The sequence below is a fragment of the Meleagris gallopavo genome, chromosome 2 (genome assembly GCF_905368555.1).
Source record: "Meleagris gallopavo chromosome 2, MGAL_WU_HG_1.1, whole genome shotgun sequence".
Taxonomy (NCBI): Eukaryota; Metazoa; Chordata; class Aves; order Galliformes; family Phasianidae; genus Meleagris; species Meleagris gallopavo.
Window position 1 is genome coordinate 8,320,831 of NC_139405.1, and position 25,609 is coordinate 8,346,439.

Genomic DNA, 25,609 nt, shown 5'->3' on the forward strand with positions numbered 1-25,609 from the left:
TGCTCAGCTAATATTACAACTCTGCTTTATTGATGCTGCAATTTCCACATTCATTTCTATGAAGAGAATGCAGGCAGGGCTAAAATATGAAACCTGCATTACAGTCAAAGCACTGCATGTTGCTGTGTCTTTCTGGAAGACTCATCAGGAGAGCTCAGGACATTGGTTCATAACACATTCACAAAACCAGCCCTGCCACAAGGACTGTTTTGATGCCCAGCACTTCATAGCCTTCTTGACAGGCACTATGTTGAACCATCTTTTTTTAGAAAGAGAAAAGATTCAGAGGAAAGTTATCTAATTTTGGTTGACCTCTCTTTCTCAACTCAAGGGCAAGTGGTGCAGAAGCAGGAATCATTTCCATAACTGAATTGCAGAGCAGCCATTTAACAATTAATGTGTGAACCACTCAGCATATGGAAACTGAATGTAAAAATAAGCATGTGGGAATTGGAGATACTCCCGCACAAAGAGAGGCTACAGCTCCTCCATACCAGATATTTAATTGGCTATTTCTTTCTTTTCTCCCTGCAAACAAGGGAAGGAGAGGGCTGTGTGTTACAAAAGAACATAACCAGCTCTCCAGAAGAAAATGGAGATGATATGAATGACTCATTGAGCTTTCTGCACCTTTGATGCAGAGCAGAATTCTCTCTTCTTTTTATCCACAGCAGCAATCTCACTTTTCAGTCAGGACTCATGGCTTGGACATCAGCAAGTAGCTGAGAGGCCCACGGCACACACATTTCTCACTGACACAAAATCCTTAACACCACAGCCCTGCTCTCCTGCATCAACAGAACTTCAGTTTGTAACCCTGGCAGACGTGAGGTCATCCTTCTTGCTTTAGGGCTGCAAGGAAAAGGATGCATCCCACATCCTCCCCATTTCTGTGAGAGCTGTCGTACAAAATCTAAAGTCACTCCCTCTGTAAGAAAACAGGAAGAGGAGAATGTGCAGTACTGAGCGCTGGTGCCTGTTTTTAGGCAGCTACACTGAAGTGGATATATAATATAATATCTGAGTAGGCCAGTGTCCTCAAACCTTCCGAACTTGCAAGCCTACAGGTCTGTGCTGATTGCTGGTCTGTCTGCTGTACTTTTAACCAAAACATTTGAACTTGCTTTTTTATTTTATTTTGCCTAGCTTTATTTCCTACCACTTCTCTCGCTTGCTATCATGGGATTCACTGTTGGAAACTGAATGGGGATTTTCAGTGACCATTCAGCACTCAAATCTTTTCTATCTCCTGTGAATTTTCACAGCTCAAACCTCAGAGAGGTTTACAAGATCCAAATGACTCCTCCTCAGCAGAACAGTTGCCTTCCCTCCGGAAACTGGCGAACTTATCTTGGCTAATATTAATTACAAGGCTAGGTTCAGCCCTTGTTAGCTGCTGTTTGCATGTACCACAAAATCCACACTGATTAACTTCCACCAGCCTGTCGAGCCATTTTAGGGCAGAAGGCAGGACTGTGCATCAGCAGTACTGCAGATGAAGGGAGAGGGGTATTGCTAGAACTGCACGGCAAAGGCTGGAATTAGCACTGTTTCACTTTTTATTATGCAGTGTTTCATTTCTAGGAGGGCTAAATTTGCTCATAAATTTAAAACAGAGTTTGAAGAATAGCTAAAAGAGCTCCAAGAAAGAACATTCATGGTGGCATGTTGGGCTGTATTGCATTAATTGTGATCTACTGTAGACTTGGTAACGTGCCACTGGCCACTACAGAAACATACCTTAATTTCCTTGGATAAAAGGATTACCTTGAGATCAAGTACGTTGGGAAGCAGCTCTATATTTGGAACTGCCTTCATCCCCACAGGCCCAATTAGCAGGTTTTGAACCAAGCTGTGGACATGTAAAGAAAGTTTTACTACAGTGGTATTTTCTAAAATATCAGCATGGCTTATGAATAGGGTGTTCTTGCTATAATGAGCTGCTAAAATAATCAGGAGACCAATATGGCATTTTTCTCTTCTCCCACTCGATTCACCAATAAATTGCGTTCTGGATCAGAAACCAGTTTTCCCATTTAATGGAGTTGGTGCTACTTTTGTACACAACCACTTAACAGAGGGCTGTAATTAAGCACTTATAAAATACCTTACATTGACATTATAGAACTCAGCTCCTCACTTCGGACCACTGCAGTATTGGTGCTGGCTTTTGCTTGTTTGTTGTCACTGGGACAGCACAACTGGGGCAGGAGGACACAGGGCACCACAAACACTTGTTGTATAGCCTTCCACAAAGAATCAGGCTGTGCTCCTGCCAGCTCGTGGCCTGGGAGTGACAGAGGACAGGCAACAGAACCAAGCTGCTGAACCTGACCCATCTGTGACAAAACCAGGACACTACATCTGTGCCGAAAAGCACCCCACAGATGCTTTGTGGAAGAAGTTCTTCTGACACGCAGTTGAATGCTGTGCTATTCTGAACGGGTTAATACTGATCTTAGCACACTGATTAATTGTGAACAATAAAACGGTTGCAGACAACTTTAGACTTGTTCTTCTGTAGGCTCACTGGGTTTATCTTGTCACACATTGCAAAAGATAGATGGAAGAGCGGGCAAACTGTTCAACAGTTTTCTTTGAATTTCTCTTGGGCAGGTATGCTGATAGGGTTATCTTGGTACACAGAAACTATTGCCTCAGTGGCAATTTCCTTGAGGAAATTCTGACTCAGCAGTTTTGAATCTAACTTAGAAAAATGACAACTCCCCAGGCAAACACAAAAGTTCACAGAGAGGTGAACTCTTCAGGAGGAGGAATAGTGAAACGTCAGCAAAATGCTGCATGACCTCTCTTGTGCCAGCAAGGAGCATTTCATTGACCTGGGGCTGCTGCATCCTCGGCTTTCATAAATTTCACTGCGCCACCAGGCAGTCTTCTGCAACTTGATGGCAGTACTGACCTTAAAAAAGGCTTGAATGCTGGTGATGCTGAAATCAGACAAGCTGGGTAGATGCCTGCAATAGTGACAGTGATCTTGCTTCATTTCACCCAGGCGCATCAGTTAGCAATTTACTCACACAACACTGTGTTTTGCCCTGAATACATTCTCCTTTGTGATAGCTCACTGGCCTCCTCCACACTTAAGATGTCTAGTCTGTATTTCAGGGTGTCTTAAGAGCAAAAGCCAACAAAGACTGAGCAGTGTGTGTGTACGTACTCACTTTGTCTTACATATGCCTTTGTACATTTGTTCATATGGGCACGGTGTTCTGTTCAGTTCCATGTGGCAGGACATCAAACACTAGGGAGATGTTTCCTTGCCTTCATTTCCAAGTTTCCACCATGCCAGTGCTATCTGCAAGAAGAATTCCAGATCTCCTCTGTTCCAGCCACAAAACAACCTCCAAGCTTCATCCAAACCACACCAAAGCTCTCAGCCTTCAAGAGGACATATCTTAGGATATGAAGGATATGCTAAGATCAGGACATGGGTGGAGACCTTTCTGAAATAAAAATATCACCTTGTAAACTCAGCCTCAGACAGCTTGACCACAACAGCCTTTATGTGATTTTCAGTCAGTGTGGACAGTGGGGGAAATAACGATTGTATTTAGGATCAGGGGAAGAATGGGTTTAAATAGCATGTAAATGCTGCAGTGTGCAGAGCATCTTCCCCTCTGCTCAAATTACAGTGACAGGAAACAAGCCCATGAAGGGAATAGAAGCTAAGGGCTGGCTATGCTTTTTCTATTTTAATCACAACACCAACACATCGATAGACTCAGGAGCTGCAGAAGGACATGCACAGAGTACACTGAAAGGAGACACGTTTCAGTAGACCACGAGCCCCATGGCACCTGAGGAGCCAGAATTTGGAAAGAAGTTAAGGGCTTGTATATTATAGAATCACAAAGGGGCTTGTGTTGAAAGGGAACATTAAAGACCATCAAGTTCCAACCTTCTGTCGTGAGCAGGGCTGCCCCTTACCAGCCCAGGCCACCCAGGGTCCATCCAACCTGGCCATGGGTATCTCCAGGGATGGGGCACCCACAGCTCTCTGGGCAGCAGTGCCAGGGCCTCACCGCCCTCTAAGAGAAACATTTTCCCCTAACATCTAACCAAAATCTACCTTGTTTGAGCTTAAAACCATTTCTCTCTATTTTATCAGTATCAGACCATGTAAAAAGTTGGTCTCTCTCCTGATTATAAGCTTCTTTTAAATACTGCAATGAAATCTTTTCAGAGCCTTCTCTTCTTCAGGCTGAACAAGCCCAGTACCCTCAGCCTTTCTTCATAGGAGAGGTGCTCCAGCCCTCTGAGCATCTTCATGGCCTCCTCTAGACCCATTCTGTAACAGCTCCACATCCTTCTTTGCTGGGGGCTTCAGATCTGAACACAATATTCCAGATGGGGCCTCACAAGGGCACAGCAGAGCGGCATAACCCCCATCCCCCACCTTGCTGTTACCCCTCTGCTGATGCAGCCCAGGATACCATTGGCCATCTGGGCTGCAAGCACACACTGTTGGCTCACGTCCGTCTCGTCGTTCACTAGGACCCCCAAGTCCTTCTATGCAGAACTGCCCTCAATAAGCTCTCCCAGTCCCACGTGTTTGCTTAGAGGCACCCAGTGCCCCATGGCATGGAAGGCGGGACTGGGAGATGAGCAGACATCAATCTTTACAGCCTGCACCACTAGCAGAATGAGACCCAGCAGCAAATCTTGAGCAACATTGGGACTGCACGTGAAGATCAGGCAGCACAAGGCCCTACAGAACTTCCTCTCAAGAGAAAGAAATGAAGTACTGGTGAGAACTAATCTGTCTGGTTGCTGTTTGAGAGAAGCAATGAATGATTTCCCTTGCTGGAAGTCTGTTCTACATGTTAACTAACCAGGGTGAATTACAGTCTTCCCTCCTCCAATGGTTCTCCAGGGCTGCTTCTGAAGAATGCATGTGATGAAATCTCCAACATCCTTCCAAAAGAGTCAATGATCCTGTAAGAGACTAACTGTAGTGTGACCACTGCAGAAGAATCTGAAAACCATAGAGCTGTATATGTGCAGTACAGTTTATCACCTTGTGCCGAAGAGGCTATGGGGTCACTGTCCATTACTTTTTCATGGGACAGAATTAAAAAACCCTCATTTTCCATGTGGACCAGTCCTCGAGTGCAATTCCTTTTTTATTACTTGTTTCTGGATGCCTGGGACTGTGTTTCTCAAAATGGTTATTAATAGGAAACTTTAAGTAAATGCAACATCTCCACTTATTCCTACAGTAAGTGATATATTCTTTGTGAGCAAAATGATGCGGACTTTTAAGAATTGTGGGGAAGTGTATTTTTAACTGTTGCTAAATTTATGATGAGCCATTAATGATCCGGGTGCCTCAGGACTGCACTGAAGTTATCATCACTTATTATTCAAGTAAACAATCAGTCAAAGTTAAAAATGAAGCCCTAGAGCTTCCAGGAACTGGATACTATTCTTTGAATCATTCATGAACAAGATAAGGACAATAAAGGCCATCTAGACCATCGCTCACCCTTTGTAGTGGGTATAATAACTCGAGACATTTTCATCAGTACAGGACAATAAAAATGTAGATCCCCTTCAGAAGCTGTTGACACACAGGATGAAGGGAAGGAAACTGAAAAACAATTCTTACTTACTGGCCTGATTAAGTTAAATCTCAAGCTACATACTTTTTTTTAAAAAACAAGAAGAGACTCCAGTAGCTAAAATAATAGCTTAAGAGAAATAGTTACTTGGAAAAACAAATAAGTTGTAATTAGAAAAGATCTAGTGTTTAAAACTAGGGTAAGACTTTTTCCACACAAAACATCTAGAGGATAGTGTATTACCAGAAACAGAACTGAGGTCATTTCTTGTCATTAAATAACAAAACATGATACTTTTCTCCATCTATAACCCTTTTACCTGACTATAACAATGAGCCTGCATTTATGTTCTAGTCTCCACAGCCTCACCTACTACAGTTTACAGTTCACCCTACTTCAGTAGCAAAAGGACCCTGGTACCTGGGTCTTGAGTGCCAGGAGCCCTGTCTGAAGTCCTTCTGACTCAGAACAGCTGTATCCACAGTGACACGTGATGCACTCTGCTCAATGTGATTTATTGCTATTAGGTAAAATGGCCAGAAAAGCAGCTTTAACATGTATATTTGGAGCTTCATTTACATCACTACCCTCTCATTCCCTCACTGATCACAGAGACACTCTGCTATACAGACCTTACCGCAAACAGAAACGCACACCAACAGATGACAGCTCCCAAACAAAGACAGCAAGAAGCACAGCTGCTCACGCAGGTCTGAATTTACCTGAAAAGTTTTGGTTTATTCCTCCAAAGAGCGTTGAGGAATCTGGTCTGTGCAGCCTATGGGATACTATTTCCTAAGTGTACTTCCTAATTTGCCATTTCATAGAATCATTTGAGTTGAGAGGCACCTGTAAAGGCCATCTAGTCCAAACCCTTGCGATGACTAGGGACACCTACAGTGCTGAGAGCCCCATCCAGCCTGATTGTGAATGCCTCCAGGGACAGAACATCCACCATCACTCTGGATAACCTGTGCCAGTGCCTCACCATCCTTTGTGTATAATGTTTTTTCCTTCTATCCAGTTTAAATCTCTGGTTTGAAACCATTTTCCCTTGTCCTGTCACAACACACTCTGCTAAAGAATCTGTCTCCTTTTTTATAGCTTAGACTGAGCCAGCTTATGCTGAGCCTTGAGCTTAGTCTGTGGTCTACCTTTTCCTTTGGCCACAAATTCTCTCCTTGATTGCTTGTCTTCATATGTTTCAGAGCAGGTATTCTGGGACTTCCACAGACAGCCAGAAATGCAATTTGCAGCCATACAATAAGGAAAAGAAGCACCCTCAGTGGAGTTCAGTTTTGCATCTCCTTTTCACAGAAGAGAGAGTCTGCCCCCCAAACAATCATTTTAATACGGTAGATTTGATTCATATTTGAAACACCAACCTCAGTAACTTCTTTACATTGAGGTAATGACTGCACAATTGCTGACATTTTCTAACAGCGAGCAGCAGCTCTAATGCCAGTGTTAAAAGCCCAGAAACCTTATAAACACATAATGAAGCATCAGAAGAGATGCTCACTGTTCTTTCTGTTGACTTGAACATCACACTTTGCTTTGCAATCTAGAATTGAATTTAACTAAGTAGCTGGTTGAGGATTAAATCCAACACTTCAGATCACAAAAACAGCTCAGAAAGGGGAAAAATGAACGAAGAGAGCAAGTACTGCCGTGGGCACTTGCTTAGCCACCCTGTCTTGCTTCATTCATTCCCATGCTCTAGGTGTTCCTGGAGTCACTTAAGCGACTGAGCTGCTTGGTCAGACCTATGGGTTTGTGCTTCTTTCCTATTCCTCCTCATTCTTACCTCAACCCAGAGCTGTATTCTGTAGGTTCTCCTCTTATCTCACCTCTCAGGCTGCATGCAAGAAATTCAGCTTCCCGTTTACCACTTCAGTCTCTACTTCATGTCATCAATACCACAAGCTTCCCTCCCATAGATGTTCTCATTAATGCATCATCTCCCCACTTGTCCAGAACTGCAAGTAAGAAACATCACCTCCCATTCTGCTTATACTACTCCTTCCTTAGAAAAGCCTTGGGTACATGTTTTGCACTAACTCAGGTTTGAGATTTCTTCTCTTTTCCTCCCCAGAATTTCTCCCACCCACTTCTCAGCCATGCAGAGCTCTCTCTGAAATACTTAGGAAACCAGGAAAACATCTATACTTTTTACATTGTAATGTAGCACTTACTCCTACCACAACAGCTGTGGGATTTCAGCAATGACAGCAGAAAGAAAAGCCAAACAGAAAAGAACGGCACTTACAATGAAAAAGAAAAAAAAAGTTCTTTCTTCCTCTTAATCTTCCCTTGTTGCTTTCCCTTAGCAGTTGGATGGCTAGAAAAGAGAAATGTTATCAGCATGTCTAATGGAATGGGTTTTATCCTGGAATCCCTAAAGCAATTGCAAGAGATGAGAGAAAACTAAGAAAACCAACCTCACACTTTTGCTTTGGAGCAACCTGTGTGTGAAACATCCAAAGGGTTCAGCTGCTGCTTGGAAGATTCCTCTCGATTAACCCAACATGCTCAAGGCAAGTGTGTGCAGCTCTTAGGAAAAGCACAGACAGGAAGCACATACACTGCACCCCAGTAACTGGAAGAGAAGAGTGGGGCATAGGCATATTTTATTTGCATAATCAAGGATAAACTTTATCCCCCGAATTTGATATTCTGCAGTATTCATATGTAATGCAGAAGACAATAAACACCCCAATCTTGATAAGGTGAATACAGCAATCACTTGGGAACTAAAACAACAAGGAAATTCCCATTAAGCTTTGGATTTAATGCCTGAGCCAGTTCAGTTATTCGAAACAGATGTCAGTCCAAAGGGCAAACCTTTAGAGTTTCAAAATCAGAAATTCAGTAATCCACTAACAGTCAGTCATCTTCCATTCTATTCTAATGCCCTTACTGTTCTGGTCATGGATTATCCAGCTCCTGCTTTAAAAAATTTACGTACAGCATCACACTCCGTTACATAATGCTGTAATGCATTTGGTGTGAGAACAGTTTGGCTAAGATTGCAAACCTGTTACATAAGCTTCAGAGGAGACTGGAATGTAAACGGATTTCACCACGATCAATCTGCTCTGAACTATAATCTAGCTTCCAAAAACGTTACTGTGGTTCCCACTCTGTAAAAGAAAGAACATTAAATGTTTGAGACGAGCTGATGAGAAAGTAGAGATGCTATTTGCAATTGGCAGTGAATTAATGTTAGCATAGAAGTTTTTGCAACACTCGCATTTTTCCTTCAGAGTGAGTTTTATATTAATTTTATATGTATTCATCATCCATTAATGATGGCAGCTATTAAATCAGATTGATTTCCATTAAGAACAAAGCCACAAGTTCTTTTAGGAACTTCAGGAAGCAAGGAGGAACTGCACAAATCAATGGTCTTCAATGGACAAAGACTGGACTCGTTCCTAAGTCACAGTTTAGCAAGGGGCAACACAAGCTGACAAACAGCAGCTAATGGACAACTTCAGGCATGGATTAATTTTCATAGCTGCAAAACAGGCTTTGCACCTGAAAACTTGGAGAAAGGTGAAAAGATGTGAAAGACCCAAGATTAAGGCCAAGGAATCTTTCTGATCCTCAAACGTACAGATGAAAAATTGCATCCAAGAACTGCCTCCAAAAGCCTGGAGGAATTTTAAGTCCCTTTCACTTATATTTGAGTTTTGTTTTTCTTAACCATGCATACTTCCTGGTGGGGGCATCAAACCTCATGAAGAAGGCTTCTGACCTTATAAAGAGTTTTCTCCTGCTTTATAGGGCTTTTTTTACAGTGTGTGCTTTTGAAATTAGACTTCTAATCCAAGTGCACTTTCCAAATTCATTATAAACAGAAAAAAAAGAAGAAAAATAAACTAAATGCAAACCTGAGATTACAATTTTCTACTATTACTTCCAGCAATCTTGATTAATTTGAGATTTGCATATTCTCTATAGAGTAAGCAAGTGCCAGTGTAATGCCTAAGCTGATGTGTAGTGCCTTGCTCCAATGCATTTCACTCCCACTTGAAGGCTTCATGAACAAGAAGTTTTGAAGCTCTAAAGGCCTGTTTTTCTTATTACCTTGAATTAGCAACCAGTACTTTTTTTCTCTAGAAAAAAAACCAAAACCAAAACCACTGCAAGAGTACACTCATTACTTGTCGATCTTGGGCAGTTTAGCAGGTTAACGACTAACAGAGTGAGGCACTCCATGCCATAATCAATGCAGCACCCAATGCAATAGCTTTCAAGATGCTGCCAGTAAGCTCACCATGAACCATTAAGTCTGACAATCTCAGCAAAATGGGTTAAGGAGTGTGTAAGGGAAGAGAAGAGAAAACTACGGGTTCACTTGAGGACAGCCTTTGGGCTGCAGCCTACTGGGGCTTCTACTGGGGTTTGGCCCTCCCCTTGGCTGCAGCCTTCTTGACTTCCTCCTCCTGTACTTATGAAATGATCTTAGTATGACCTGAGAGCTGCAGCCTTTGTACAGCTCTATATACTTACGCCTATCCAGATACTTGTTTTTAAAAATTTAAGAAGCAGAGGTCTGAGGAATTCGCTAATAAAAGGTTTATTATATTAATTAGGGCTGATTTTGCATCTGGATTGTGTTTATTCATTCACGTTTTTAAACAGATGACCTACTGCATTATTAACAAATTCTATAAACCAATATTCTGTAACATAAAAAACAAAGTTATTTTGGGCAGTAAACATGAAAAAGGGCAGGACACATCTCCCCAGCCCTCTCAATTCTGCTTTCTTGGTGCAGAATACATTTCCCTTGGTAGCTTCCCTGAATACTGACATCCTGCGTCTCATCTCAGCTACAGTCCACAAGAACACCGGTAGAGCATTTAAACACAAATTGCAAGGAACAAAACAAAGCCCTTCACATTTGCTGGTAAAACAATCCATGCTGCTGTCTGAGCAAGCTTCAAAACACCTCTGTTAACTTGTGCCTCAGATCAGCTCTAAAAATAGCTCGTCCTTAAGAGAGCTTCGACCAAAACAAATTATCCAGTTTAATAAGCATCACTCCCTCATTATTCTCAAAACTTCATGCTTCCCTAACAAAAATAGCAGTTTTATATTCGTGACAACTGTCAAACCTAAGGGTTCCCAGCAGAGGTGCAGCTGGGAGCAGTGCAAGAGCCAGAGCTAAGAAGCTTCCAAAGGGAATGCCAGCAATGGTCAGTCAGCCCACCAACCACTGAAGGGCTGGAGGACACACAGCAGCCAGCAGAACTGAGCAATCCTAACCCAAGTTCAACCTCAGCTCCTGTTCATGAGTTATGAGGTGTTCACGTTGAAGGCCTTCGCAGCAGGGAGGTGGTGGAGTTATTGCCCCTGGAGGTTTCCAAGAACCATGGAAATTTAGCACTGAGGGCGGTGGTCAGTGGGCATGGTGAGGGCGGGTTGGTTGTTGAACTCAGTGATCTCAGTGGTCTTTCCAACCATCATGATTCTGTGATCACAGGTATCGTTTGTGAAGTTAGCATCATGAATAAACTCCAGAACAAAGCCCAGATTGCAAATATGTAAGCAATAGAGGCTGTGAAAAACAGAGAAGAAACGCATGAGAAGATAGTACCTTTCCAGAAGGCTTTTCATAAAAACATCCACACTTGAACAACCTGCATTTATCCTGAGTATTGTTCAGTGTTCACATAAATTTCCATGTTTCAAAGACTCCCTCTGCTACTACCAGGGTATTTCCTGGCAATAAAATCTGATGCTCTGTTTACACCAAACATGCCACGGGAACCTTTGTTAAAAGTGTATTACTCCTGCAGGGCCAGTGTCACGGTGGGATTTGAGCATCTCACCCAGAATAGATATCCCAGCCCTCAAAATCCTGGAAATCAACCTCAATTTGCAGATTGCCAGCCTACTGTGTCCATCTGCTGCACTATTTTAAAACAGCTCATTTGTTGACAAAACTTCACCTCCAAGTTCCAAGGCTTGCTTATTTTGGCCCCAAAGCTACTGCTTTTATTGGACGACACCAGTGAGAAATACTCTTTGTGTACACAATGTGTTTCCACCTACTACACAGCCAGAAATAGAAATTGTTAACACAAGATTCTTAACATGAATTTATTGCAGTGTTTTTAATTCATCTCTGCAAGCGAGGGACGAGTCATTCAACCTCTCCAGAAAAAGCCTGAAAACTGGGAGAACAGCCAATACCTGAAGGCAGAGAATTACAGAGAAAGAAGAAACACTTGCAATTAAAATGATGTAAAATGAAGTGTAAGTGGCTATTTGCATATGGTTTAAGAACTTACAGGAGCAGTGGGAAGGCAGCTGGATAAACACTGAGCACACCAGTGTCTCCCTCCTTAAAGACAGAGGATACTCACAAACAATTTTAAGTATCACTTGAAGGGATAAAAAAATATTGTTGCTGCAAAGCTTACTAACAAAATCAGCACAAACCACTGGAATATTTTTCTACTTTTGTAATGAATTCCAAATTTCCTGAGTAACCATAATCATTAAAGACTTCTGCATTCTATAGGTTTCTCTCTAAAGCAATAAAGCGAATTCTTAGAAGTAGTTACTTTCATTCCAAGCATATAAAAAAATGTGTGAATGCCAAAGTCATAATTTTCTCTTTAAAAGGTTGATGATTTCATAAAATATAGCTTTTGCTGGATGCAAACTATACACAGGCTACTTAGCTACAAGTGCTCTCTGTTCACAGAAGCATCCTACAACTGCAGTACTTGTTTGTGTTGCACCCTGTCAAGCTCACACAGAGCCATGCAGGTACCAAGGCCCAGCAGCAGTGAGCACACTCAGTGTATGTGTTGGAGGATACAACCAAGCCAGCAACTCCATCAAAGCTCTGCTGAAGCCAGCGGTCAGAGTGATTTAGCACCTTGAATCTCTTTGGCTATAAGAAGTGATGAGATTAATGCTCTTTTCGAGCTCTTCACTGAAGGCAAGTAAAAACGAAGCTCATGTGACTGATAGCATATTTCTAAGAGAATAATACAAGTGAGGAAGAATTTCTGAGACATCCAGAATTGTAGCTGGGATGCCACAAGAAACTAAATACACTGGAAAGGACAGGAAGGTCCCCACATGTACTCCAACCCACTCCTGAAAGCAAAGCTCATCACCCTGTGACACACATCCCATCAGACTGGGCATGCAGCGATGCCTGCTGTCCACAGGGTCTGTCTGGGGAGTGCAGCCCCCGCACACAGGACTGAAACCAGTGTGATGCTGAGAGCCCAGTGCTGTGTGTCACTGGGCAAGATGTCCAGGACTTGGAAGAAACATCAAGAGCTAAAAATAATTTGTAATCTTTATTTTTAATGTTTGCCACGAACTTCTGTGACGCAAACTTTCCCAAACAGTTGTCAGATGCATTTTTTGAAGGAGATAGGTCCAAAATTTCACTTTCTCAACACAAGAATGAAAACCTAAACATACACAAATGACTGGATATGGTATGAGAAAGTCTATCTGACCTCCAGTTGCTCTTCTGTTGTTTATAATACACAGGAGCAACCACCCCAGGACAGAAAGAAAACACAGCTTTAGAACACACGGCACCTTTGAATATTAAGCAGCAGTGCAAGAACATACATGAGAGATGTCAACCCAGCAGAACCAGAAGAAAGAGCACCACTGAAGGACAGAGACTGCAGTCTTCTTGAAGATTTCTAAGTGAAGAGACAAGAGGTTGCAGCATCCACAACTTCTCAGGGTAATAGCAGGAGGGGTATACAGCTGCAATGGGACAACACAGCACATCCAGTGCCATTGCTACCGCTCACCTCCTGGGGCTTCATCTCCCACTTGCTGAACACAAAACTCTCCTGAGATTTCTCACAGTGGTGCTCTGGGTCTCCCTTCTCACTTCTGACCCAACTTCTGCCCAAGGAGGTTGTGGATGCCCCATCCCTGGAGGCATTCAAGGCCAGGCTGGAGGTGGTTCTGCGCAGCCTGGTCTGGTGGCTGGCAACCCTGCACATAGCAGGGAGTTGAAATTAGGTGATCATTGTAGTCCTTTTCAACGCATTTTAGAGCACTGCTGTGCCTAGGTGAAGTTTTAGTAAAACCTGGAAGGTTTCAGTACTGTTTAGGGATATTATTTAGTGTTGGTGTGTGAACTCCAATGAACAAGAAGGTCACTTCCACCTTTACGTAACCAGGAGCTGTGCAAATTCACTGCATCTCTGTGCAACCCTGCAGCCTAAGGAAGACTCCCCAACACTGCCTGCAACCACTAACTCCACAAACAGCACTAGTTATCAAGAGCAAAGGAAGCACTGGTAAAACAAGCCCTCTCCCTGCACAAATACAGCCAGCTCCAAAACATTTTCCAAGAAGCAATCTGTAAACCAACCACACACATCAGTACTGTGATGGCTGAGTTTGCAGGATGATGCTGGGAATTGCCCCTGTCAGACAACACCCTAACCCTGAAGGCACACACTGAGCACCAAATGTGCCCAGATGCTGCCCGGCTGGCAGGGCTGTGCTGCTTGCCAGGGCTGAGCCTTTCCTGCTCTGTGCTAGACAAAAATGCCTTTCTTGGGTGATGCGACTTTATAATCAAGCACTGGAACAAGGACTTCAGTTCAGAGCCAAGAACACAATAGAAGGCCCTTTCCTTTCCATGTGAGCAAGATGAATACTTGATTTATGCAGATCACCGTAAGGCAAGCTAGGTTTCAGAGATTAGGTCTAAGTTTTTAGTGTAGCAAAGCCAAAAGGCACTAAATTTAAATACCACAAAGAAAAGAGGCACTGTTCCAGCTCTCCACCAGATTCTCTTCACTGCTGCTCTTCCTTCATGAGGCACCTCAAGATGAAACAGCAGGAGAGTGGCCAAGCTCTGCAGGAAAACGCCTCTTCCCTTGCTATAAAGAAAGCAGAGAAGAGGTGAGTGTCTGACCCACAACCACACACATGGCCAGGACTGGGGAAAGCACTTATTCCTCCTCCCAGGCTATATGCACATGTGCACACCCATGTATTCGCAATGAATATGTACACAAAATCACCTTGCAAAATGCTTTGCCCTGAGCATTAAACTAGTGTTCTTCAACTGCATGAGAAGCAACAAATTATAGCACGTGTGACAGTAGGCAGAACATCAAATGACAGAAATAGCACTGCCTCCTTTATTGTTTTCCTTCAGCTTTTATTTAAAGCATTTTATTTAAAACTTTAGAGATAAGCAGAGACTTTCTTTTTTCCAAGTCAAATGCAATGAACTTGTCCTGAAAGAAGAACTTGTCCTGAAAGAATGTAACCTTACTTGCCAGTTGTCCTTCAGACACACTACAGAAAGCAACGCTTTGGGCGTGCTGGGAAGAGCAGAGACAAAAAGGCAAAGCTTTAAGCCATAGCCAGCAGCAATCCCACCAGCAGGCTATAATTCCCTCCTGTCCCAGTGCCAAATGCCAAGAATTTGCTTTGCTCACCACACAGGGCCATGCTGCTCAGCAATCCCCCATTACCTCACCACCTTTTTCCGGTAGGTTTGGGGTTTCTTTTGGCCATGCAAATACATGCATAGCATGACAACACAGGTCAACTTACTGTAACAAGTATTTGCTGTTAAAATCTTGATGCTGTATTCAACATGAATTATTCCACGCTTTAAGACAAAGATTAAGTACTAAAGGTAAATAGAGCCATAACACTCATGCGGAAGAAATAAAGAGATACAAAAAAAATTAAAGAGCCTTCATTTTTTTTGCAGAAGTGTTCACATCCTTGGTTGCAAGTTTAGAAAACTACTTGGAGACGTACAGCAATACTTTGTTGGCAAGTAGGGATTGGCTTTTGTGCAAAGATTTTGTTTCTTTTAGAACGTTAGAGGGACAAATTCTTCAGCCAGCTCTTTTCTTTTCCCCTTTGATAAACAGAAGAGTATTTTTCCATTATTTGTATTACTATAAATGTGCAACCTTTATCACAAAATTGCATTCATCGTGAATTCCCATCTTGTTCTAAAACCTTTCTGAGCAGTCAAATGTAAAAGACACACTGATGGAAAGAAAAGAGGCTCCTCCAGCACCAGGGCCATCAGTGGGCAAACACCCTGCTTTTATTTAAGGATGATGTTACAGGCACAGCTCCTGCAGCATCAGTGAGAGAACACAAAGAAACACCTCACTAAAGCTCCTTTCAGAGCACAGCCTTTTTTTCAAGCCTCTTGCTACTGCTAGCAAACAGATGACATGTGCAGTATGACCCTCTGAGGAGCAGTGGGGAAATGCTGCCATAGGAAGCATGAGTACTGGTGTGCCTAGGGGGAGATGGGACAGGAGGGGATAACCAGCGGCCATCTCCAAGGACGTACAGGTGTGTGTTAGCAGCACCAAGGAATTGCTCTCTGTGCCATGCACCAAGCTCCAAAATGTGGAGAAAAATGAACAAATCCCACCCTTCAGCCGAGGGAAACAAATAAAAATCCAAGCATCTCCATTCGATTCACTGTAAGTCACATTTTCAGACAATAGTGCAAGTTTTTGGCAGCAGGAAAGAGACATGCGGTGTGGTGAGACCAGCCTGAGGAAGATCAAGCATCACACAGAGAAGTGAGAATGAAAGTCCTCTTGAAAGCAAACACATCAGCGCAACGTTTTCAAAATTTCTATTACAGAAACAGCTCTTTGCTCAACTGATATTGCCAGAATGCAGCTACGCCCTTAGTGAAACACAAGCCAGCAGTACCATGGACTTGTCATTTATCAGCTGGAGCACTGTGAGGAAGAGCGAGGACAGGCTTACAGATAGAGCTTTGACTGAAACCTGGCCCAGGCAGGTGCTGCGTGTTCTGCGCAGGAGGGGTGGATGGGAAGGGCTGCAAACACCTCTATATCACTCCTGCCATGAAGCTGGCATCCATTCCACCACTTGATGTCTGGCATGCTCCGTTCCTCGTGTTGCATTTAGCACCATCGTATCACTGAATGCAATGCAGAGGCCTTCCTCCCATGGCCCTGGTGTGACACATGCCATCAGCCCTGGAACAAGCTCGTGACCCCACACACTGCCACTGAGGAACAGTAAAGGCACAGCATTCCATGTCTTTCATGTGTTGCTATGTTCAATCAGTTCCATGTATTTGTAGCAGCTGATTTTTTTTTAGATCACTCTTAAGTTATAAGTCTAATTATTGCCAATATGACTTAGCTTCCCTCTTTCAAGCTTCACAAAGCCATGATGAAAGAGAGTCCTTTCTGTTGAAATTCAATAGAATTACCTTCCTCAAACCCACGGTGACATGCCTATGGCTTTCTTTTTGAAGGAGTGGGGGGAAAAGAAAAAAAAAAACTATTTTAAATCTTAAATCCTGAGATTAGAAACAAGTAACTTCCCTCCAAATCAAAAGACCCTTTTTTCTTCACATACTGAAAGCCAGTCCTTGTCAGGCCAACATGACGAGATATGTAAGCAAGATACGTAAGCACAGAACTCTGATTTTCTGCATTTCAATGCTTATGTCCTTTGCATCATCCCAGGAGAAGGCTATCCTGCTCAACTGAATTTTATTTGGTGGTTTCTCCCCTTTCTCCCCCACGAGACTTCCTAGTATGCAGTCAGTTTATAGTGCTTCTTGCCTCTTGGCCCTTATATGACCCACGATACAGAAGCAAAATAATTATGTATTACAGTATGCTCATACAGTTAATGTTCTCATTGTTGAGTTTGCCAAACTTAATAGCCTCCAAATAAATTTTTAGCTTATTGTGATTGCTGAAACCAACGTGTGTTTCAGGTCAAGAGGAAGTCATGACAGGACTGCTGGTTCCATGAGGGCCACGCAACCCAAGTGGTTGCTGATCCAGGGCCATCACAGCCAGAAAACAGCAAGCTTCCAGCAGAGCTCCCTGAGCCACACAAGGCAGCCAGACAGAGGCCTCTTCCCCTTTCCAAAAAATCCTCCAGCTCCAGCCCCAGAGCCTCGTACAAGTCGTTGTTCCCCTGTGCCACCTCCAGGAATCACTGGGGACTTCTGCGAGCAGATTTTGCCCAGTATCTGGCAGAAAATTCTCTTTTTATGAAGCAAGCAAATGGCTTTCTGGGAAAGGTGCAGAGAGGGAAAGAGGACTGAACCCTCATTCAGCTGTGGTGCTGCTATTAGGAAGCCCCTGCTACCCACAGCGAAGTTTAAACCCAATTCTGAAGCAGTTCTGCTGCTGTTGTCATGGCCTTAAGGTCCAAACACAACAGATTTTGCTGTTTTTTTTAGGAAATACTGTTTTGGTTTTCAGAACAAGAGCATTAAGAATTGCTTCCTGAACAACTACGAAAATTGTGAAGTTGGGACAATACTGTGCCATTTACTATCTTTACTTTCAAAGTAGAAGTAGGAAGGAGTTCCTTACCAGTATGCTGTTGAAACAAATTCCTAAAAGAAGGGCCCACTGGTGTCTTAGTGAGAATGCTTTTACACAGGCAGATTTTTACACCTGTCACAAATTGTTCTCCTTTAAGCTAAAGCAGTAAAAATATGACAAAAAGACTTTGACAAGCAGTAAGCAAACCATTAAAGATGGATTTCTTATAAAGTGAGTAGCATGACATTGCAGTGGGAATTATACATATTTGTTGTTTAATCATCAAAGCAGTGTAGCAGAAATTATTTGACAAGCACATGCAGGTGATGTGGCAGTGTTAAGATCACCATGGTACCTGACTGCAGTGCTGCCGCAATGACAGCAACCCAGGAATCTGTAGGAGTTTCAGACAAGGCAAACTCTGAGGCTTGCTTTTGGATTCTGATTCTTTGCCTGGAAGAAAATAAGTGCCCAAAGAAAAACATTCCTTCCTGCAAGAGAAGAGATCCTGCAAACTGGGATAGAAATATTGTGATTTCCTTTAGCACCCCGAAAACCTCATGAAGACCACAGGCTTCAAAGTCCACAGGGACAAAATAGTTCTAGGGTGATGCAAGTTATAAGCAATTAGTACTCCCCACCTTTTAAATACAACATTCCCTAGGTTTAAGCCACCTGCAACAAGAAAAAATATGAAATATGCTAGAAGAGAAATAGAACCTTTGGCAGATTGGGTTGGAACTAGATGATAGTTACAGTCCCTTCCAACCCAAGCCATTCTATGATTCACAAATACACCCCATAACGGTATCTGCATAATGAGGCTGGCTGCTCACAAGCAAGGCATATGGGACTGATCTCTCCCCCATCCAAAAAGAAGTAAAGGATTTCCATTTCCCTGCACACCTATGAGGAAGGAGACAAACAAAAAGAGGAGTGACAGGTAGGAGCTGCCACAGCAATCACCTGTGCAACATGCACTTTCCATGATGAGCCAGCAAATGATTAAGAGCCACACTGCCTTCTCCATGCTCAGCATAGAAATAGCCATCCCTGTCCTGGTCCTATGCTGGGACCAATGCACCACATGGAAGCTAGTAATTGCACATGTGACATTTTTGACATGAAACAAAAATAAGTCAACGGGAACGCAACTAATCACATGAGTAAAATAAATCTCTGCCCTTCTTTCTAATGGTTTGGATTTCTATTGAAACTACTTGATTTCTAGTCCTGCAGGAAGCTCCCTGGCTATCTTTGGAGCCTTCTCCACCCTGGAAATCTCCCTGGGTGCCAGTAGCTGCTAAGTGACTCCTAGCACACCTACATGCAGCAAGTTGCTGCATGTACACCAAGCTGGCAGGGGCACAGCCTCCAAAAGGGACCAGCTACTGACTGCTTAAATGCAGGCTTCCAAAAATGATGAAAGTCTGAGTGCCAGCAGGTGTGTCTGTTTGCGAGCAGGTGAGGTACAGGAATAGCCAGTGCACTGGAAGGGTGTGAAAGATTCAGAGATGAGAAAGTAGATGAGGCAAAATGAAGAGCAGGAAAAGCCAGGACGCCCAGCTACTGCCAAATCTTCATGCAAATAAGTGCCTGCATATGAAACAAAGTGTACACAGCCTTTATCAGCATTGCAAAGTAAAACATTTTCCTGCCATGAGCACACATATCTAACTACGCAGTGCATCGCCCCCTTGCACAACATTTTAATAATGTCACATATCCATAATTGTAGAAGACACACATTTTCTGTTTGGGTTTTACACTATCACTTCAATATTCAAACACGTCCTCCCGGGAAACACGTGACAAGTCCTGCTTTTCCAGAAGGATAAACTGCATACACAGAGCACTTTGCTTTGATCCAAAAAGACTAAATCTTTTCCTCAGCAGCTGACTTACTGCTTTCCACCTAGTCTGTCTCTAATTAACACCTGCCAAGTCTACATAGCAAGCCTGAGAGATAAAGATGCATTTGAACAGGGGAGAATGAAACGAGAGACAAAATGTCTTCACAATATTAAGCAAAGCAGACTTGAACATGCTTGGTTTCAGCACAAGAAGTGATGTTCCATCCGCTCTGCTGACCTTGCTCTTCATCTCTCTCAAAAATACCATCAAGTGTCAACAGGATGCTGGGCAGGCGCTTGGCATTAACAATGCTTGTACTGTGAATTATGTTTACCACTGGGGAAAGGGGAAAAAAATAAATCTATTTCAGCATGCAACATACAGAGCAAGTCTTCTCTAAATAAATGGACCCGTTTGTTCATACATGTTGATCTTCAATCCTCAAAACTTATATAGTCCTTTTTATTAGAGAGCAGAGGGCAAAAGAGGAAGACCTTTGTACAGGCTGCTAACAGATGACAGATGAAGTACAGAGGGAAGTAAAATAAGATTATAAAAAGATTATGACCCTCCAGTTAGCTAATGTTAAATGAAACACACAAAGACTGCATCCAAGGCACACACCAGCAGTTCTCTCAGTCTGGTTAATCTGTCCAGCCCTTTGATGGCACCCTGCTTAAGCTGAGATTGCCACATGATCCACTAGTCCAAAGGGGGAAAAACATCAGAAAGAAAAAACTGTCTCCTCACAGGCTTTACAGCCACATGGATCCCTAGTATGCAAAATCATTTGTATAGTCTGATGTCTCATTTTAATTGAGTGCTTTGCATCCTTCATGGCAAATGCAGCTTGCTTACAATGCAAACATGCAATGCTGCACTCTGCCCAGCCCTGCTGCTAGTGAAACCTCCAGGGTAACAAGTCTGGGTTTTGTTTGTACCAATCCCAAGGACAAAGCTGATTCTCACTGTAAGCATCATTATGTACAAAATTATACAGCTCAAATGCACAAACCTACCCGATAAAGCTTATTAATAGAATACATTGGAGCATTCGGTGCCAAGTAATTCCTACAGGCTAATTGCTTTATAGTGTGCTCCCAGCTCGGCTTTCTAATATGGCAGAATCATTTTCTCATTTTAGCCAGGAAAAGAATGGCAGCACCTGTCCAGGGTGTACTTCTGGTGCAGCTGGGCAGCCTCAGTTTTCAAAATGCACCACTGTATTACAGGTATCTTACTACACCAGTAATTGCTTTTCTCCATGGTTACCTACTTATTTAAACCATAGATTCACTTCACTGTCCAGACAGCATCCAGTATACCCAAGGTTACATGTCACTATGTATGAAGCATTATCGCTTAGCACTTCCAAATCTGGAAAAAAAGATGTTAGGAGGAAGAAGCTGTATATTACATACACTGACAGGGAGCACAAGTATCTAGTATCTAGGGAAACCACTTGAGATAAAAGCGCCATTTCACTTGCATTGCAACAACAGGGAAAGAAGAGAGAGGCACTAAAAGCCCTTTCCCAGGTTCTGGACAGGGAGGCATTGATGTTTTGCTCTGCTCTACCTCCAACTCAGATTTTCTTTGGCTGAAAGAATCCCAGAAATATTTTCTCTGGTGGCTCATGAATATCTTAAGTGTTCTGCCTTTATTTGCATGTAACCATTAGGTAAACTTATTTGCTCACGGGTTCTTGCATACATAGGGGCAGTCAGAGCCAGGACTTTCAGCACAGCATCTTAAATTCTTTTCAACTCAAAACACAGAAAACACTGGAATTAGAGTTGCCAGGCAACCTTAAACAACATTCTGCCCTTTGGCACATGCACCGCAATAGTCTGTGACAACCAGATCCCACTAATCCATGGCATTTGGCGTGCCAGAAATGAAACAGGGCTGCGTACTGAGACTGTGCTCTGCCCAGGTCATTGACTGCAGAAGCTGGAAAGCATGGGGCAAGGCAGATGGGAAGCTGCAGGAAGAGAAAAAGCAAGACTTTATAGTTAAAACAGCAATACCAGGAGAACTGGGCTGTGTCTTAACAGGAAAGCCTGCTGAGCAGCATCACACCAAACATGGTGTCACAGCTGCAGGTGTGCCATCAGAAATGTACTCTGGCTGTACTACCATGTTGGAAGCTCAGTCTGAGTGTTTTCCAAACTGAGTGCCAAAATCAGTGGAAATCTTTGTAGTTGTATCTTTTGTCCTCAGACTGCACCTCTGAAATAGGAACTGCAATACTATCATAACTGATTTGTATTTACGGGATTTTTATGACAGTTAGATGGCTTGCCTAGGAGCCTCCCCAGTAATAAACATTATTAAAATAAAACATGAAGAAATCAATAATTTTGCATTCAAAGTACACTGAAAAAAAGAAGTTCAGTAATAAGAGGGAACAAATGAAGAGAACAAGCTACTTAACAGCACCCTTTCAACAAGCCCTTTATTATTCTGGGCAGCGAATGAAACGGTGACAGTGTGGGAGTGAAAACAAACACAACTACAGCCAAGCAAAGGGCTTTGTGGGAGCATGCAGAGGAACTGCATTCAAACTGGGTAGGCCAGATGGGAAAAGCAGTGAGATGACAAGGGAAAAGCACTACTGACAGCTCCTCACCTGAATGAGAAAGCCCTGTCCTGCAGTGGGTAGGGGAGGGAGAGCTGCTGGACAGTGCATCCCCTTGGGATTTGCAGGTATAATTGCTTGAATGCTCAGCCTTCCATCCTAAGAGCTCTGCAAGGATATGGGTCAGCATCATCTCCTGGGATTGCTAGTGGGAGCTGCAGGGAGTACACAAGAAGGGTCTGAAAAGATGAGGTTGTATCACAGTCCTGGAGCACAGCACCACTCTCCTGCTCTCCACGTGATTTGAGTTGCAGCCCCTTGCATGGCAGGCTCCCACTGCAGAGAGATTAGCCCACCTTTAGCTGCAGAAGTGCTCTTCCAGTATGCAGTGACTAAGAAAAGCTTTCTCTTTAACCCCCGGAGACAGAAGCTCGAAGTCTTTGAAACAGCTCTGTTTCCACTGCAGCCCAAACCCTCGTCCTTAGCTAAGGGCACTGTCTGCCTGCTATCTGCTCTTCTCTGGCATCCACCAAGCTCAACTTAAGGCATTTGCAGAGCAAAGTGCTATGACAGAAAGCAGCTAGGTCACACACTATATTCAGACAGTTACAGTATTTCAGCACACCTGGGTTACTGCTTATCAGCACCATAACTGGCACACAGTGTTTGGCATGCTTAAACTTGTAAGTACCTCTGCTCTGGTCCTGGAAGTCCAGGTTTGTTTAGTATGGCTTAAGAAAAACACTCATCTATTCAAAGAGGTTTTCTTTGTCCTTTCATTCATATCTTGCATTAATTTTACCCCAGGAATTACAAGTTAAACCAAACCCAGATTGCTGTCACCCAGCAGACAGAGATTAATGACATTGACTCAAGCACTTCCCCCAGGGTTAAGCAGGAGCTGCCCCTTTCTTCTGCTTCCTAGAAAGAAGGCTGGGAAACCAGCCTGTCCATCTGGCCCAAGATGAACTAAGCAACCGGGTTCTGCCCACAGAGTTCCTCTGAGAAGGGTGGCTGTGAACCACCATTAATCATTATCCAGTTCAAAGGATAGGATTTTCCTCACCAAACATCAGGCCCTACAGCTAAGGCAGTAATATTTGCTTTCTTCTGAAGTCCATGAAGACACATGTTCTTTGTACAAGGGACTGGTTTAACACAGAAGCCGAAGTGACCCAGGATTCAGCTGTACACTTCAGTACACATGGAAGTCTACTGGATTCCATCAGCATCTGCTATTGTGGAAAGAGGCAGTAAGGGAAACATCAGAAGACACTGTTACACCAGTGCCTGCACCATCAGTAAGACGACAGCTCTTCTTCAAGTCCTCACAGCAGCGGGTAACACAAAAGCCAATTCTGTCAAGCATCATGTTTATTCTCATTGGATAACAACAATATTTGAAGGCAGAAACAGGTTCCAGCCTAATTAAGTTGGACTGGGCTTCAGCTTTTTCCCAGGCAGTCATACTTTACAGCAACCTGCAAGCATCATGGTGATATTTAGTGGAAATGTAAGCGCTCCATTTCCATAAAAGCAGGCAGCTTAAAATTAGCTGCAGATAATTCAGAATGACTGCTTAGAGCAGAAATGTAATTTCCTGAAAGAGGTCATTGGTTTGAGCATGATGCTCTTCTCTCACGCTGTCACACCTCATTACTTCAGACCAGGTAAGCCAGGCTGGTGTAACTCAACCATTAGAGACCCTCCCCAATGCTGACTCTTTTTAATATGCTGCCTTGCGGGCTGAACACTTAAAAAAAAAAAAAAAAAAAAAAAAAAAAAAAAAAAAAAAAAAAGCTATTATCAAACTAATTTTCTCAAGTCCTGTGGCATACTTAACAATTAAATTCAGCTTTTTTTTTCCCCTTAATAATAGCACTGAAAGCACAGCTCCATTTTTGAGAGTGATTCAATAGAAATGAAATCAATTGACTTGAAGTTAGCTGCCTGTAAGCATTCAAATATCACTTCATAGGCTTAAAGAAATAGTTATTCTAGCAGTCTGGCGCATTCAATGAAGGTTCAGAAGCTGTCAAAGAATTTACTGTAATTTCAGTAGTAATTTGCCAATATCTCACTTGGTTAGGCCAGTGCAAGACATTGGGAGGGAACATTTTGTTTTTTCCATTCCGTATCTGCCTACCAAGATCCACCTAACATTGTTAAGCACCCAATTACAACGTGATAAACTTCACTAACTTCCCCTTGGCGCCATTTATTGCAATTAAATCACTAGAAATGTGACCAGGCACACAAGGAGGACCAGAATTCAGTTCATAGGCTCTCTGGTTGGGCAGGGTGAGGGTAAACTGCACTTCTGTCACTAAAACAAGGTGACTGAAATCCTGAAAAAGTTGCATCATTTGTAGGGACTATATTTCAAGCATTTATTAACCAAATCATGCAAATGTAATTTAAATTATGCTCTTCTTCTCTTATTAACATATTAATGAATATACATCAGTGAGTTGAACTAAAAAGATATCACAGATTTGCATGTTTGATTATCTCTGCAGAGTTTTACAACCAACAATTTGAAAGAAGGACAAAAAAAGTTGTGTCAGTGTCTATGCAAAATCATAGCTTAGGGAGCTTTCTTAATCAACAACTTGGTTTGTGTCTTTCATAAGTTAAAATCAGAATCTCCTTCTAATTGAAGAGGAGTTGGTCTTGGAATGATGCTCAAAGCAGTCATTCTCTGAACATCTAAAGCAGTAAGCAGGACAGTGTTTTAACCAAAAGCACTCCAAGGATCTCCTCCTGTTTTCTTTCGGAGAAAACAGGCAAAGTTGCACTTCAACACATTACTCCAGAGGTATTTTCAAAACAAGCAAAAAGGAAAAGAGGCATACAAGGAAACAGGGAATTCTATTTTGTTGATGAAATCTTCGACAGTGATCAACTTGTAACAACAAATGAAAAGAAAGTATTTGTTAAAGCTGTGACTAAGTCAAGACCCACAGGGCTGCTCAGCTCTCCTCCTTGCTGCTTCTGTACTTTCAGTATCAGTTCATGCAACTCAGTCAAACCAGCAAGCTCAGCTAAACTTATCTCCCACCAAACAGTAGAGAAAACAACTGGAGAATAGGACAAACATTTCAGTCCTATTTAGTATTAATGACTTCTGTGAACGCAACAAAGAAATCTAGAAACAAAATAAACCAACGCTGCTGCCTGAAATACCAAGATTCCATTCTTACTGCAATTTTATGAGATTGCCATTGGAAATTATTTCCAAACCAGATACCTGTCCCACA

General features: G+C 42.7%; 1 protein-coding gene across 6 annotated transcripts in view; it reads right to left on the reverse strand.

The window, feature by feature from the left end:
* The window catches only part of COMMD1 (copper metabolism domain containing 1), a 67,129-nt gene that overhangs the window by 13,007 nt on the left and 28,513 nt on the right, over positions 1–25,609 (reverse strand). Inside the window, exon 3 of one of the 6 annotated variants that reach the window (XM_085218823.1) lies at positions 3,248–3,316. The exons of 3 other annotated variants lie outside the window; for them this stretch is intronic. In XM_085218823.1, the coding sequence (XP_085074949.1) occupies positions 3,263–3,316 (54 nt within the window). In that variant the 3' untranslated portion in view covers positions 3,248–3,262. Of the gene's footprint in view, positions 1–3,247; positions 3,317–12,906; positions 14,480–22,480; positions 22,565–25,609 lie in introns of those variants that run through there. 2 more of the 6 variants (XM_085218822.1, XM_085218821.1) reach the window with 2 other exon arrangements.